We start from the raw sequence: 14,523 nt of genomic DNA, 5'->3' as shown, positions 1-14,523 counted from the left end.
CCGACTTTAGCCATTCAGTGAACGCTCTCGGCCTTAAATTTGAGTGACAGTATTTTTAACAAATAATGGCGCAGTCCTAGATCGCTGACCATGGGCGGGACTTCCTAGCGAGTTTAGCATTGCGGCCTCTGCTGAAGGGCACCTGTCTCATTCTGGTTGTACTGTGCTCGAGTGTTTAAGGTAAGCCTCAAGACCTTGAGAAAGAAGTTGAACCACTTACTTTGCTTTGAGCAGTTATAAGTAGAGTCAAGTTGTCTTTACAATGCATCTGTGATGTTGTACTGCTTAAGCCATGGATCTGAAACTAATAAACTACCTAGCAAGCTAACCTAGCAAGCTAACGTTAACTGACTACAGAGTGTGCATTACTCGCTAAAATGTCTTGTATTAATGCATTTGAATTGCAGCGTTGTTTAACCAGAAGCAAAACCTGGCATTTTAGGTGTTCATGCGAAGACATGTCCTTCACGTCGGTCATATTTTAATGACGTACCATGTTGGGCTAGCAACTATAAAGGCTGTAACTTCTCTTATGTAACTATGCTGGTACTAATTTTAAGTAGCTAATTTACCGATAGGTTTTTTGTTGTGCATCAGAGTAGTAGTTGCAAACGTGCTCGAGCTCCCCCTTCTCAAATAACACCCATAAAGTCTACCCAGTACTAGGAATTAATTTATTTAAGCTATAGTCTCTGTTAGGACCTTGATGATTTCTGAATTCACCTCTCTCTACATTTACAGAAAATGATAATATGTCGTGTCATGCCTTCTCTGATCAATAGCTCCCAACCAAATCACTACCATTAAATAGAGACATGATTTACTTACAAAGTGTAATAATCATTTGGGAGAACTTGTTCTTTCAGCAAGAGTGAAAATGGAGTTTTAGACGATGGTAGTGAGATGGTTGCGTTAACAGAAAGACAGGTGGGCAACCTGGAAGTGGGAGTGTTAAAGATGTTAAAATTTCCATTGGGCGTAACCAGGATGGACAGAATTAGAAATTATTATATATCTGAGGGACAGCTCAGGTTGAACGCTTTGAATACAAAGTTCAAGAGGGGAGGATAGGATGGTTTGAGTGTAGAGAAGAGGGTGGTTAAATTGAGAATAAGATGCTGGAGCTGCCAGACAGGAGGATAAGAGGAAGATCACAGAGAAGATTCACAAATGTAGCGAAGGAGGCTATGCAGAGGTTTGGTGTGACAGTCGAGGATGTTAGGGATAGGGTGAGACGGAGGCAGGTGATGCACAGTGGCAACCCCTAAAGGGAGCATCTGGAAGACGTTATTTTTCTGTACAGTCAATATATCTGCTTATCATATAGTATACTAATTATTTATTTGCCATTTTTCTTGTGTAGGACCATCTGATATCCATCATGGCAGGACATGACGCTGGAACCCAGCACCAGTTCACTGGAATTGCCAAGTACTTCAATTCATACACAATCACAGGAAGGAGGAATGTGAGTTGTGTATATAAACTGCTTAATTGTATAATTGTTTAAAAGCAAGAAGCTCTACGTCCCTGCTGCTGTCATACTTTGTCATACTGCATTGCTCACAGCATTTATATACCCCCCCCCCCTTTTTTTTTTTTTTTTTTTTTTAGTGTGTTTTGGCCACATATGCTAGCCTTGCAGCCATCGCCCTTTTCTTCAAATTGAAGCCTAAGAAAAAGCCTGCTGTCACAGAAAAGTGATTATGTAAGTATGTTAGTCTTTCTGCTTTTCAGTGTTAACAGTCTGTAGGCAAGCAACCAGCCACCAGCTTTCCAAGTACTATGGTCAAGTCAAATTTTAGCAGAACGTTACTGTTGTCATTAGGTGATTTATTTCTTTTAAATATATCTGATTTTCAAACTGCGATAGTAACTCTTCACTACTCCCTGCTAAACCAAAACATTGATGAAATTCTGATTGTTAGCTTGAATTATATTTTATTACACAGAATTTTATTCTGCTCTTAATGGTAGAATTTATGACCCATATTTATATGGTAATATGGAGCTGTAGTGAAGGAGGATATGCAGGGGGTTGGTGTGACAGAGGATGCTAGGGTGGGGAGAGATGGAGGCTGATAATCCACTGTGGTGACTCCTGAAGGGAGCAGCTGAAAGAAGAGTTATGATCCATATTTATCACCCATGCTTATTCTGCTTATCTATTACTACACTTGCATATTTGCACTAAATGTGTATTTTGTCTGTGGTATGCAAACAATGTTTTTTGCTGTGCATAAAAACGATAAATTGCTAACGAATAGAAACTCATATCTTGCTCGTTTTGAAAAGTATTAGGGAAGCAACTGTGGCTTGCATGGCAAAGCAGGTCGTTTACTCTGCCACATGTGAAAGTGTTCTTTGGCACCATGTTGTAGTTATTCAGTTGAATTGATTGACTCTCTTTTGTCCTTACAGGCTTCCATTTGCCCATCATTTCAAACAGCTTGGAATGGAAAGAGCAGCTGGACATGCTTGTAATGAAATTTGAGTGTTTGGTTTTCCAATGTTAACAATAAAAACATCTATGCCCAAAACATAGAAAACACTTTTCTTTATTTACAGTGTGCACCAGTATAAAAGACTATAATACAGAAACGTCAGCCATGTATTCAGTAAGGCTGTACTCAACACAACGACTTAAACATACAGTCCTCTGTTTGGCTCTCATAGTTGGCTAACCTAATTTGTTATGCTAGCCAAATGTAAACTGATAAATAGTTATTTTCACTGTGCCATAACCTTCCTCAGTTACTTCTGGCAGTCAGTTTTGCATAATTTCTAGCTTCCATTGATTATGTTCTCAGAGGGAAATAGTCTCAAGGATTGAAGGCTCCAGCAGCCAGAAGCAGGTTCCTCCGGGTGAAGTGAAGGTGTATAACAGGTGTTGATTTAGTCGTGTAGGTGCCTAGCAGAAGCTCCTGGGAGTTATCTTGTAAATGGATGTGTCCCGTAGCTGCCGTGAAGTCATCTGTTTCCAAGTCATCGAATGCTTTCATTACATCCCACAGGCGAACCGTGTTGTCCATAGAACCTGGAAAACATTACACTTTGTCACTCTGGCTATAGTGCATTTTTGAGCCGTGACCATGTCATATCATTTTTGTTTGAGGTTAATCGCTTGATGGAAAAGTATAAAGAAACTTGCAACACTCACCGGAAGCAAGGATTTCACCATCCCTGCTGAACCTGAGGGAATAGATGGTATCTGTGTGGCCCTTGAGCTCTCCCACCATCAATCCATGGCCAATGTCCCACAGGAGGACTCTGCCATCAGTGGCCCCTGATGCCAAAAACTTCCCATTGGGGGAAAAAGCGAGTGAATGGATGGGACCCTGGAAGATGACATTAAAATATTAGATTCACAGATGTTTAAACAGCATTTACTATTTCTAGCTGTGCTGCACTATACATCATTACATGAACAATTATGCACATTTCAATATAATGTGACTAAAATGACATTTTCTAAATGATGTCTGTTGAACTCTAACCTTATGACCAGTGAAGATGCGCACACAGTTTCCACTTAGGACATCCCACACACGGATGGTACGGTCAGATGATCCTGTGGCAACATAATTGGAGTTTGGGTGAAAACGAGTGCAAGTGATGTCAGCCAGGTGACCAGAAAATATCCGCAGAGGCTGGTAGTGATCTGTCGCCCAGAGTCTGTTAAGAAAGAAGAAAAAAAAAAAAAGAGCAGAAGGTGGACCAATGAAAAGCACCTGTAGAAGGAGCCAATGTGGATCAACAACAACATGATGTTCCAATATGCTATCAAATAATTACAAAACAAGGTCTGAAGTTTCTTACCGGGCTACCCTGTCATGTCCTCCAGACACAAAATAGTAGCCATAGGGGGAAAACTGCGTGTCCCACACTGGGTAGTTGTGCCCTTTGTAGGCCACCAAACAAGTAAACGTTAGGAGACTCCATAACCTTACTGTACCATCTTCTGAACTGGACAACAAGTAGTTTCTGAAAAGAGAGAAACATTTTCATGACATATACAGCTTGATCTGTTGTATAAATAAATAAATAAATAGTAGGGGTGCAACGATATTCGTATCGATATTGAACCGTTCGATACAGTGCTTTCGGTTCAGTACGCATATGTATCGAACAATACAACATTTTTAATTTATTTGATCAACTTTCCTTCTGACGATGCTGTCTGTGTTGAGCGCTCAGTGGATCTGCGCTCGACAGTGCAGCCTAGGCGGAGTAGTCGAACGCAGATTCACTGAGCGCAGGGCACGCTAGCGAGACGAAAGCTAAGCTCTCCTTGCAACATGGCAAATTTAACCTCCTCCACCCTCATTCAGATCTGGCGTTTGGAACTATTTTGGTTTTCATGTGACGTATGACCCTGAAGGTAAGCGCGTCATGGACTAAAGTAAAACAGTATGTTGGATGTGCCACGCAATGCTCAATTACATGGGTGGGAGCTAGTGTGTTAGCGCAGTTAGCTCGTTAACGTGCTGGCCGTCCAGCCCCATGCACCGGGCGATCGGCGGTAGCTCGTTAACGGAGATTTGCCGTGTTGTGGCGTTAACGTCATTTCAACGAGATTAACACTGACAGCACTAGTGGGAACACAACGAATATGACTGCACATTTACGCCGACATCATCCTAGTGCAAAGACAAGTGGAAGCAGACAAAAACAACAAGCACGCATGCTACAAACTTTACCCGAGTCATTTAGACAGCTGTTAGCACATGATCCTCCTTATGGGGACCTGATATGTTTAATATGCTGCTGAGAATATAGCCCAGAAGAAGCGGATAGTATAGCTTTTATTTTGGAAAGAGCCATTTCTCTGTAATAAACTCTCTTTTCCAAAGATGAGTGATTCCTCAATCAGATACAGGGCTCGCAAAATCGCTAGCCCGACGTCCTGGGGCTAGCGATTTTTCCAGTCGGGCTACCAAAATCTATCTCTGCCCTGCCCGTCGGGCTATCGTAGGAAGGAAAAATATATGTCAATGCTTTTGCATTCTTTCAGAAATGTAGCTGGGTAATTATGTCATTGGCATCGGTGAGCCACTGTCAATATGTGACATATTGAAATCGCGTTTGAATTTGCGCTTGTTTTTTGCTTTCACTTTGCAATCGCGCGAACTGTGTATAGAGAGCGACAGCACTGATCTGTGAGTGATGATAATTTGCGCACCAATTCCTCTGACATCGTCTTATCAATCGTTAGCTTACTATGCAAACATGACAAGTGAAATCTCCCGCAGCTTAAACATGTGAGAGGTTGATCGCGCAGAGAATCGCTGAGCGTTATGTGAGTGCGTGTGTAAAAGCAGCAGGATATATATTTCAGTTCTGCTGAGCCAAATAAGACAGGTCAGGGTGAAGAAGTGACAGCCAAAGAAAAGCTTACCACAAAACGGAAAAGTTATGACAAATCAGACTATAAGGCAAAAAGAAAGTGCAGCTTTATGGTTTCATGGACAAAATAATTTCTGTGGCTGCAACCAGGGCTGCACATAAGTGGTCCGCAGGTGCCCATTTGCTGTCAAAATAAAAAACGCGCACAAGATAAGAAGTTGCAACGCGTGTTTGCGTACATAAGATTTTCAGGAGGACAGACATTTGTTTAGAACTCTTAAAGATGTCGAAGAAGCTCCTTTAAGCAATTACTGTGATGTTCCTCCACCTCCAAAGAAATGTCAGGAGTCCGAACCACAAAAGAAGCACGTATTCTCGAAAAACTAGTTGCAGGAGGTGAGCTGGCTTCAAACAAATGATGAACGCACAGAGATGTGGTGCGGAATGTGCCGTGAAAATTTAATAAATGACAAATTAAAAAGGCATGAACATTTTTTTTGTATCGAAAAAATATCGAACCGTGACACCAAAGTATCGAACCGAACCGTGAATTTTGTGTATCGTTGCACCCCTAATAAATAGTGTAATTTTTAAAGGATTTAACAAAAAACATGTAATCTCCATTATCGTCAGGTGGACGAGTGGCTCTACCTGTCCGGGCTGAAGCTGATGCCATACACTGGTCCACTGTGTCCATACATTATCTTTGATTCGCTGGCCGTCTTCTCATCCATGATCCTTTCCAGCACATCGTCTGACTCTTTGTCAATCAAGTTCAAGTCTTGAAAGAAAATAGGAAAAAATTCAAGGGCAATGTTTTAGAAAAGTAAAGATGTTGTCAGTATAAAATAGTGTACCTGCTGCAGACTTGACTTTGCGGAGCTTTTTCGGTGTGACACTCCACACTCGTACTGTGGAGTCAGCAAAGCCTCCTGCGATCAGGCTGGAGTCATCAGTGAAGTCCACTGCAGTCAGACCCTTAAGAAAATAAATACAATTAATTTATGTCATAGTTTTCACTGCTTCAATGCACAATCATTAGAGGTATGACAATTCTGAAACTACGACCGATATCATATCCAAACACCCACAATCAGAACGCAATCCTACATATTTCCCTACACCGGAAACATAATGAGGTTTTTTTGTTTTTTAAATTCATCACTCATGAACAAGTCTCCAGGTGTGGGATAAAATTATTTTTTCCCCATTTTTATTTGTCCCCTCTATAGGAAAACATAAGTCAACTGAAACTATGGCCAAAAAAATAGGTATTGACTAACCATCATTTTGGAGAACTGCTGCTCCTCTGGCAAACAAATTAAATGCATCATAAAGCTTTACCTGGTATGCATTGAGAAAAGTGTAGAAGCAGACAGAGGGGAGGTTATCTGATCCTAGACGAATCCTTTTCGTGGCCTCCTTCATGTACATGATCTTGTCCAGCTTGTCTGAGTCTTTGAGTTCTGGCAGGGGTATCCTAAATAAGACACATTTTATCAGACCTCTTTCTGTGTTGATTCAAAAAGCATGACTTTGACATTCAAAATATATCTGACCAAGAAGATTAGATTAGTCTCTACAGTAGTGTGCAACAAACACACAGCACAGTACTGTGTAAACAATCCCTACCTATTCTGTGAAGGAGCATTTGGATCCTGCTTTTTGCTCTTGGAGCCCATGCTGTCCTTTTTTGGCTTCTTCTTCTTGGGTTTACCCTCCTCATTCTCTGCCTCCTCATCCTCATCATCAAGGGGCAGCTCAATTTCTGGTTCCTTCAGCAATCCATAGTAAACCTTCACATGGTGAGTGACAAAGGAACAAGGACATGTCATTTCAAAGGTTTTGGTATATAAGTGTAAAGAAACATGAAAAGAAGACAGAAGTAATTGCTCAAACTGGTGGCAGATACATGTGAGGCTATCTTAATTTTAAAAAGCTACTGGATGCCCTCAGTATAGGGTCATGGGTTCAAAATTCAAGTTGTCAAACGTCCAAATGTGTGGCGTAAAAATCCAACCTTAGTTTTATTGGCTTCACGCTTGGCCTCTCCTGCCAAGCTGCCAGACATTGCATCTATCTGGCTCTTGCTGCGTGGCATGCCATCAAAGATATCAATGTAGAGGTGCTCTTGGATAATATTCCAGATCTGGTTGTTCTGACGCTCCTGCAAGTGTCTCTTCAGCAACTGATAGGAGTCGCGGGAGATACGCAGGACAAACTTGCTGGTGCGGAAGTCCAACAAAGTCTCGTTGCCTCTCATGTGCTCCTTCTTTGTCAAGCCAGATAAAACACGCAAGTCCTCTTCATAGTAGCACTCCTGGTCCCCACTGAACCTGAGAGGGAGGTGAACATAAAGAAATAAAGTTATTAAGGTGCACGGAAAATGGAGTGTGGTTGATATTTGGAATAATGTACAATTAGACTCACTTTTCAAAGAAGGCCTTAGCCTCACTTTCATGGTTGTTGTACACCAGCTCCAGATACATGTGGACAAAAAGTGGGTAGAAGACCTGGGACAGTTCAGCTCTGTGACAGTCCAATACTGTTTCTATGAACTTTTTGAGGTCACTGTAGTAGACCTCATAAAGAGTTGGATCTCCCTGCTGGCTGTAAGCTGACAGTACCACACGGACATCTGGCTGGTCCTCTGCAACTGCTGATGAAAAAGTCCCAATGAGATGGGTTGTATTAGTAGTGTGTTGGTTGTATCCACGTGGGAAAAATCCTTTTTAAGATTACCTAAACTGTCAATGTAACTACAAAGTAAATACAACTTTGCCTTTTTTAAGACTTATTTTTTACCAACAATGCACCACCAATGCTCCGAGGTCAATGATCCCACTTTATACTGGTGATTGCTTTTTAACTGACTGATAATATTAAAAACATTTAAAAATATCCATCCTCCTTTTGTCCTGTGTCATCTGACTAGTCGCCCAAATAGAATGTCTTGCATGATTTTTGCATTCCATATCCTAAAGCTTTGCACATTTTATTCCACAACCCCTTTATTTTTTGGCACGACCAAAATACATGTGCACAATTCTACATCAATTTGTCCACACAGTCTCCAGCATGCAGCATTCCTCCAAGTTTTTGAAGCTTAAGAAAACAACAACAAAACAGATCATGTTAAATTCTCTCTGTATCCTGGAGTTAGTGGCCATGCACTGTGTTTTAAAAATTAAAGTTCCTTCTTAAATTTGTTCCTTCTTTTCTTTTATCCTATTTGTCTTTAATATACAGAAAGGACGTCTTTCTGCATGACCTTAAATCTCTGTACAAAGCAGAGATTTCTCTGCATTTTCTTCTGAAATACCTCAATAATCTCATTTTATTTGATCAGTTTTATCCTCCTCCTCACAATAATACCTTACTTATCTTAGGTATCAAAATTGTTCATCTTCACCTAATTCTAATTTTTCCTTCAGTCTTTCAAAACCCAACATATTTTTCCCCCTTAAACATTGTGCATATTGCTGCGATGCCTTTATTTGCCCAGTGCTTGAACTTTCTATCATGCATGCCAGGTATAAATCTCGAGTTTGATGCGAACCACCATAAAAATTCCGTTTCCAAACTTTTCGATTTTGCAGTGTATCCCTCCCATCACCAATATATCAAAAGTCTGATTGATACACTTTGATGCTTGGTAAAGCTAAACCTTCTTTTTCTTTAAAAAAAACTGCAGTTTGTATCTGACCCTGGGTTTCTTTCCACCGCATATAAACTCAAGTTTGCCTCCTTTTTTTTTTTTTTTAATTTTAAAGGGTATGATCAGTTAATAACAATATATTTAGCTGTTTCACTTTCTATTTGCAATTAGACTTTCACATCATACACGGCATATTATTACTGGTATCATCACATTAAAAACACATTATCACTGCAATCGCTTCACTGAATGAACACGAAGTAACCCTGCCGTAAAACTTAAAGCTATATAAACTTCGAATATGTTAGTACTCGAAGTTAACACACCCTGTAGTAAAGAAGTGCTTAACTCTTAGCGCTCTGAGCATTATCCCTAACTGATACCACTACATTAGGCTGTTGTGTCAGACTCGTGGTTGATCAGGAGATGTTTGTTAAGTGTTTCATACATAAAAGCGGCAGCTAACTGTACTGTACCTTTCGTTGGCGCCTGGGCTCCGGCGGAGGATGATCCGGTAACTCGGCTGAGAAGAGAGCTCACATCCCCGCCTTCTAAGTCCACAATACCGGCAGCACCTCCCGATCCTGCCCCGGCCGATTCAGTTGCCTTCGGGTCCAGTGAATTTTCCGGTAATCCCGCCTCACGACGCAAAATCTCGACGGACTCGATGAGTTTGTTCTTTTTGAGGAATTGCAGGACTGCCAGCAATGTCTGCTGGTCCTCCGGGGTAACCGCGGCTGTTTGTTTGTTGCTTCCAGTCGAAGAGCCGGAGCCGGGAGACGCAGAGAGCACTCTACCATCGTTAGCATTGTTATTTCCAAAGCCATCGGTTGATGGTTCTGTTTTAATGTCCGTTTCTATGTCAGCGTCGCTCATACCACCTTGTACGGCCGCCATTTTCAGAATGAATTGCGCATGTGCGACGTAAATCAACGGAAAACACTAACCGTACAAGACCAAGACATATGATTGGTTCTTACCAGTGAGCGTGGTGTTACAGAAGTCCCGCCCTTCGAGTGAGTGTAGTGTAGCGGTTTACGCATTAGGGAGCGGAAGGTCGCCGGTTCGATTTCAGCTCGAGATGAAAAACTGATTTGAGGTTTGCGTTTGGAAGGGCAGCTGATGTCAAAAGTCTGCCGAATCAAACATATGGAATTACCTGCTGTGGCAACGCCCACTTCATAACTTGATGCTATAATGCTATAATAATATAAATATAAGTATAAATATCTAATTGTACCCCAGCATAAAGACTGCATTCACAAGTGCATAGGTTTCACCAGAGAATTGTTATGTGTATAGAGTGACGTATCTATCTTAATAATAATATTAATAATAATAATAATTATACAATCCAATTTATATCATTTTTTACCAGTTGGTGGCACTTTGTTCCCACACAACAGCTGGCCAGCGTCCCAGCCACCTCCTTGGACAATGTGTTGCTGCTATGAATACAATCTGGTATTCTTTTTAATCTATAAAACATTGGTGAATGAAAACAAAGTGAAAATTACTTTGCAAATTTCTACGTCATCTCCTCAGTTACACTGTTATTAATATAGATGTTTGTTGATACATCAATCTTCTGCACCTTTACATTATCTTATGATCCATCTGCCTCTTTTATTGACATACAATATGAGTCTTCAGAAAATGTGTGACACAGTAAGATGAGGTATAAGTAGCATTTTCATAATAAGTGACAGCTTGTATCACTGAGGAAACACAAGAAGGACAGTAACTGTGTATGAGTATGAGTGGTGTTTTCTTTGCATTCTGCTGAGTCCGAATTTTTGTCCGAACAAGACAGCACACCTTGCTTGAGCGAACAGTCTGTCAATGCATTCATGTACAGCTGACTGTGCATCTTTTGAGGCAGTTAATTTGTTTTTATTTCAAGGAGCCTGTCAGTAAAAAATTAGAACTTGATCTTGTTTCATTGTGTCTCTGCTGGAAATAGTGCAAAAATCTGGATTTGTTTGTTTTTTTATTTGACTCCACCCTCAAGTATAATACATGTACTGTAAATACAATAATACTGAGTTCTAACAAAAAATGAACACAAACATGTACTTGCAGTCTATTATTGAGTATAGCTCTGGTTGTAACTGATCTCCACCTTATAAACCTGTGTAATGCATTCTCGACATTAAGACTTTGATAACTCAGCAGCAGGTTCAGCACGCAGGCTACAGTCGATTTTAAAGACTGGGACAAAAGAAGGGTTCACGGCACAAGAAGCGTTGTATAACACTGCGGCTATGTTGCTCCTTGTGGAGGAGAGATGGGGGTGGGGTTGGCTGGTGAAAGTGGGAGACATACATGTGAACACCAGCAGCTCAGGGTGTGGTCATCAGCACAGGGCCATTGTAAAGCTGCTAATTAGAGAGAAAATCCATTCCTTTCTGTGGTGTAAAGATAACAACATTACTTTGTAGGCTGACATATTTTTGTTTTCATTTTCACTTTAAAACACGTCAGACTGAAGGTTTTTGATCTGTAAGTGACTCCTTCATATAGCAAGTTACAAAGCGCCTGATTACTCATGCGCAGCCATATGGCTTCGTGTCTATAAAGGAAACAGCGGCATCTGCTTTTGTACTTGTATTGAATCCCTACAGTTTGTGGTTGTGCTTTTTTCCTTTTTTGTTTGTTTGTTTTTTGAAATGACAGAATAATAGTTCTACTAGGATTAATGTGATCTGAATGAAAATCAAATTAGGATGTGTAAAACGTAATAACGAGAGAAATCTCCTCTAGCTGTTTTGATGCTTCATGATTCTTTACAGATGTCGACACCGATACGATTACTTGAGGTTTATTCGTCTAAAAGTGGCTATTATGGTAAACTGTCTCTGAAATAGGTACAATATATCACCTAACATTACTTTTATGCTCACACAATGAAGCATAACAGAATTTTTCTTCACTATGACAACAGTTTTACTGCAAAATAAATGCATTTATATTGCCTTTGTCTACCTCTTGTGTTATTTAGCGAAACATAATATGAGTAAAAAAGGTTTAGTAGTGTTTATCAGTCTGTGTTTACTCATTAAAAATGTTTTCATGCTCATTTCCAGTTTATTTTTTATAAGTTTGTGTTATTTTTATTTTCTGTTGTTTTAATAATGGCGTTATTTGTCAGATTGTAATATTTAAGAAATTCAGAACACTACTGTCGTACAACACAGCAATACTATCCCTGTCTCAGTAAATAAGCGTACCAAAGCCTACCAGTTGTCAAAAATGTCCCATAAGTTGTCAGTTTAGTATAAATTTTTAAGTGCAAAATATCAACTAACGCTTTTTCACATCTAGTTCTAGTTTTTACCTCATAAAAATCACCCTGGTGAGGATATCTGAAACAGTTTAAACAAAGAAGCTTCTTGTGTTTCCATTATTTTCCACGTGTCAGTGTTTCACAGCATGATCTTTTTGTGCCCCACCCTGATCTACATGAACCTCAGTTCCCCGGTGCTGCCAGGCTAGCAAATGCAGCTGGGGATAGGAAGCCACTTGTTTTCTTGTCCACTTTTCCCTTTTTAAAATTTTATTTTAATGACTTAAATGACCACATTCGAGTAAAAAACCCACTTTTCAAGCCATTCGTTTGATTAAGTGGTCTTTTCTTCATCTTATGTGAAGCTGCTCTAGAGCTCTTTGCAGTCATAATGAAATGGGTGAGTGAGGTGAAAAGAGACGCGTGTTCAGTCTCATCCTCTCTTCACACCTCAGTGATGACTTTGCTCAGTTCTCTCTCTCTCACTTTCTCTCTCTCGCCAGAGTGTGTGTGTGCTGTGCTGGTGTGTATGCTGGAGGACTGTTCCACCATCCCCAGTTTCTCTGTCACGAGGCAGCAGGGTGTGGCTTCCCCCAACAGGGACAGGTTTTCTGGAGCGAACACAGACCCTCAAAGAAAAAGCGACTGTTTCATGTGCTCTTTAAAGTCTGATATTCGCACTGCTTTAGTGCCACGATATACTATTTGAATTAAAAATCTTACCATAAAATCTAGTCAGTTGTAGCATTTAGCAATATCTATGCTGTATTTCATCATTATTTCGACTGCTCTGGTTTTCTCTACTTGCTATAAACCCTTACATTTCTATGGCACTAATAAGCGGAGTGCTGATACGACTGACATGCATCAGTGAGTTAAATTAAAAGGGTGTTGGAGTGTGTTTGCATGGTTACTGCACAGAAACAGAAGATGTGCTTTATGTTTATATAACCCAATAAAACTGGGGAGGGTGTTGGGGGGGTGTTTGATGTGATAATTACAATTGGTGTCACCAGCAAATTCGAAAAAAAATCTGCAGGTTTGCAGGTTCAGTGATGGTGTTAGCAGATGAAAGTTTCTGTCACATTTGATTTATATTAATTTATTCCAAAAAAAAAGATTTATGGCAAAGGTCATCATTAAAAAAGCATTCACTTTGCAGGGAAGTGTGTATGTGTATGTGCATGTTCATGCGATGCAGTCCTGCAAGTGCAGAGAGGGATGAGGCAGATTTCTAATCACTTTTTTTCTTTTTTTTGTTAATGTTTTATTTCAGTGGATGTGTGTGGAGGATATCTGTTTCTTGAGATTTAGTTAAATGAATCCAACTACATGAACATTACTATTTATGCATAAATTATCCAAATGATGATGTAATTTTGGCTTGATCACTGTTGTTTCACCTTGAGTGTCCTTACGGCTAACACTTTGTGCTCCTGCTGTTTTCACTGTTAATCCTTCCTTAATTTTTTGACGAGTATTCTGCTGTCAGCTGGGGGAGAGAGAGAGAGTGTGACTGAAAGGACATCTAATGATCACCTTTATTAAAAGAACCATTAGTTTTCTTCCGCTGACAAAACACTGCCTTCCTGTCTTTGAGCAATAAACGGTCAAGAAACGGATTTAAATCCCCCACTGACATGCACGAGTAAATAATTCATGAGGTGTGACTCTCAGAAGAGGTGGAAAATACCCGAAGAGATGGAAAGGGAAAGAGAGAGAGAGAGCAAAAGAGAGAGTAAGGGAGGGATGAAAGGAGAAAGCAGAGAAAAGGAGGGTGGAGGTAGAAGCATGGTGTGTGGGATGGGGAGAGGGTCGGGAACCGAGTGGGGCGGGGCAGCACTTGGGGAGCGGTAACAACGCAGGAAAGATGGTAAAATGAGAGTCTGTACGGCTGAGAGAAGGTCGAGGGAAAAACATTACATGATCGTGAATGTGAATGTGAAAAGTGACATATACAGGTGAGAGGCAGGTGCAGAATAAGGTGTGAAACATATGAAGTATAAAATGAAACTGAAGCAGGCTTGATACAGTAGGTATGAAGTCTTCTAGTAGCTATTGGCAACAGATAAGAACTTCATTTCTATCTGGTTTAATTACACAGATATGATACAAAACATAAAAAGCTGCAGTGTTTGATGGCCATAATAAAAGGCTGATAAGTGCTAACTGAATATAGTTATTTGTCGCAATAACTAATCCCTCAGAAACACTTAAGCCTCCATTTGTGAAG

At 40.3% G+C, this 14,523-nt stretch overlaps 2 protein-coding genes across 3 annotated transcripts; one reads left to right on the top strand and one right to left on the bottom strand.

Moving 5' to 3' along the window:
* The first annotated feature begins 24 nt into the window (after window positions 1–24).
* atp5mk (ATP synthase membrane subunit k) lies at window positions 25–2,549 on the top strand. Its single transcript, XM_085410581.1, has 4 exons — window positions 25–180; window positions 1,364–1,468; window positions 1,615–1,708; window positions 2,422–2,549. The coding sequence occupies exons 2-3, from the start codon at window positions 1,382–1,384 to the stop codon at window positions 1,702–1,704; spliced, it is 177 nt and encodes a 58-aa protein (XP_085266707.1). The 5' UTR covers window positions 25–180; window positions 1,364–1,381; the 3' UTR covers window positions 1,705–1,708; window positions 2,422–2,549.
* On the bottom strand, window positions 2,543–9,925 carry taf5 (TAF5 RNA polymerase II, TATA box binding protein (TBP)-associated factor). Of its 2 annotated transcripts, none has more exons than XM_085410558.1 (11): window positions 9,481–9,925; window positions 7,777–8,002; window positions 7,367–7,682; window positions 6,979–7,142; window positions 6,691–6,826; window positions 6,204–6,324; window positions 5,998–6,127; window positions 3,820–3,984; window positions 3,498–3,675; window positions 3,161–3,338; window positions 2,543–3,037 (listed from the first exon to the last, which is right to left on the bottom strand). In XM_085410558.1, the coding sequence occupies exons 1-11, from the start codon at window positions 9,899–9,901 to the stop codon at window positions 2,823–2,825; spliced, it is 2,250 nt and encodes a 749-aa protein (XP_085266684.1). In that variant the 5' UTR covers window positions 9,902–9,925; the 3' UTR covers window positions 2,543–2,822. The 2 variants fall into 2 exon arrangements, with proteins under 2 accessions (XP_085266684.1, XP_085266683.1); XM_085410557.1 differs by having other exon boundaries at window positions 7,777–8,005; window positions 9,481–9,924.
* Window positions 9,926–14,523: the final 4,598 nt, after the last annotated feature.

The sequence above is a fragment of the Rhamphochromis longiceps genome, linkage group LG6 (assembly GCF_057381845.1).
Source record: "Rhamphochromis longiceps isolate RC_006_pf linkage group LG6, R_longiceps_female_GT1.1, whole genome shotgun sequence".
NCBI classification, from domain to species: Eukaryota; Metazoa; Chordata; class Actinopteri; order Cichliformes; family Cichlidae; genus Rhamphochromis; species Rhamphochromis longiceps.
This window is presented reverse-complemented; position numbering and strand designations above follow the sequence as displayed.

Bases quoted from the DNA above. Each gene is read 5' to 3' on its own strand.
- atp5mk (XM_085410581.1), top strand. From the start codon at position 1,382: ATGGCAGGACATGACGCTGGAACCCAGCACCAGTTCACTGGAATTGCC. The intron at 1,469-1,614 runs GTGAGTTGTGTA...TTTTTTTTTTAG, and splicing joins CAATCACAGGAAGGAGGAAT to TGTGTTTTGGCCACATATGC.
- taf5 (XM_085410557.1), bottom strand. From the start codon at position 9,901: ATGGCGGCCGTACAAGGTGGTATGAGCGACGCTGACATAGAAACGGAC. The intron at 3,676-3,819 runs GTAAGAAACTTC...CTTTCTTAACAG, and splicing joins GGACATGACAGGGTAGCCCG to ACTCTGGGCGACAGATCACT. The intron at 3,038-3,160 runs GTGAGTGTTGCA...AATGTTTTCCAG, and splicing joins TGGTGAAATCCTTGCTTCCG to GTTCTATGGACAACACGGTT.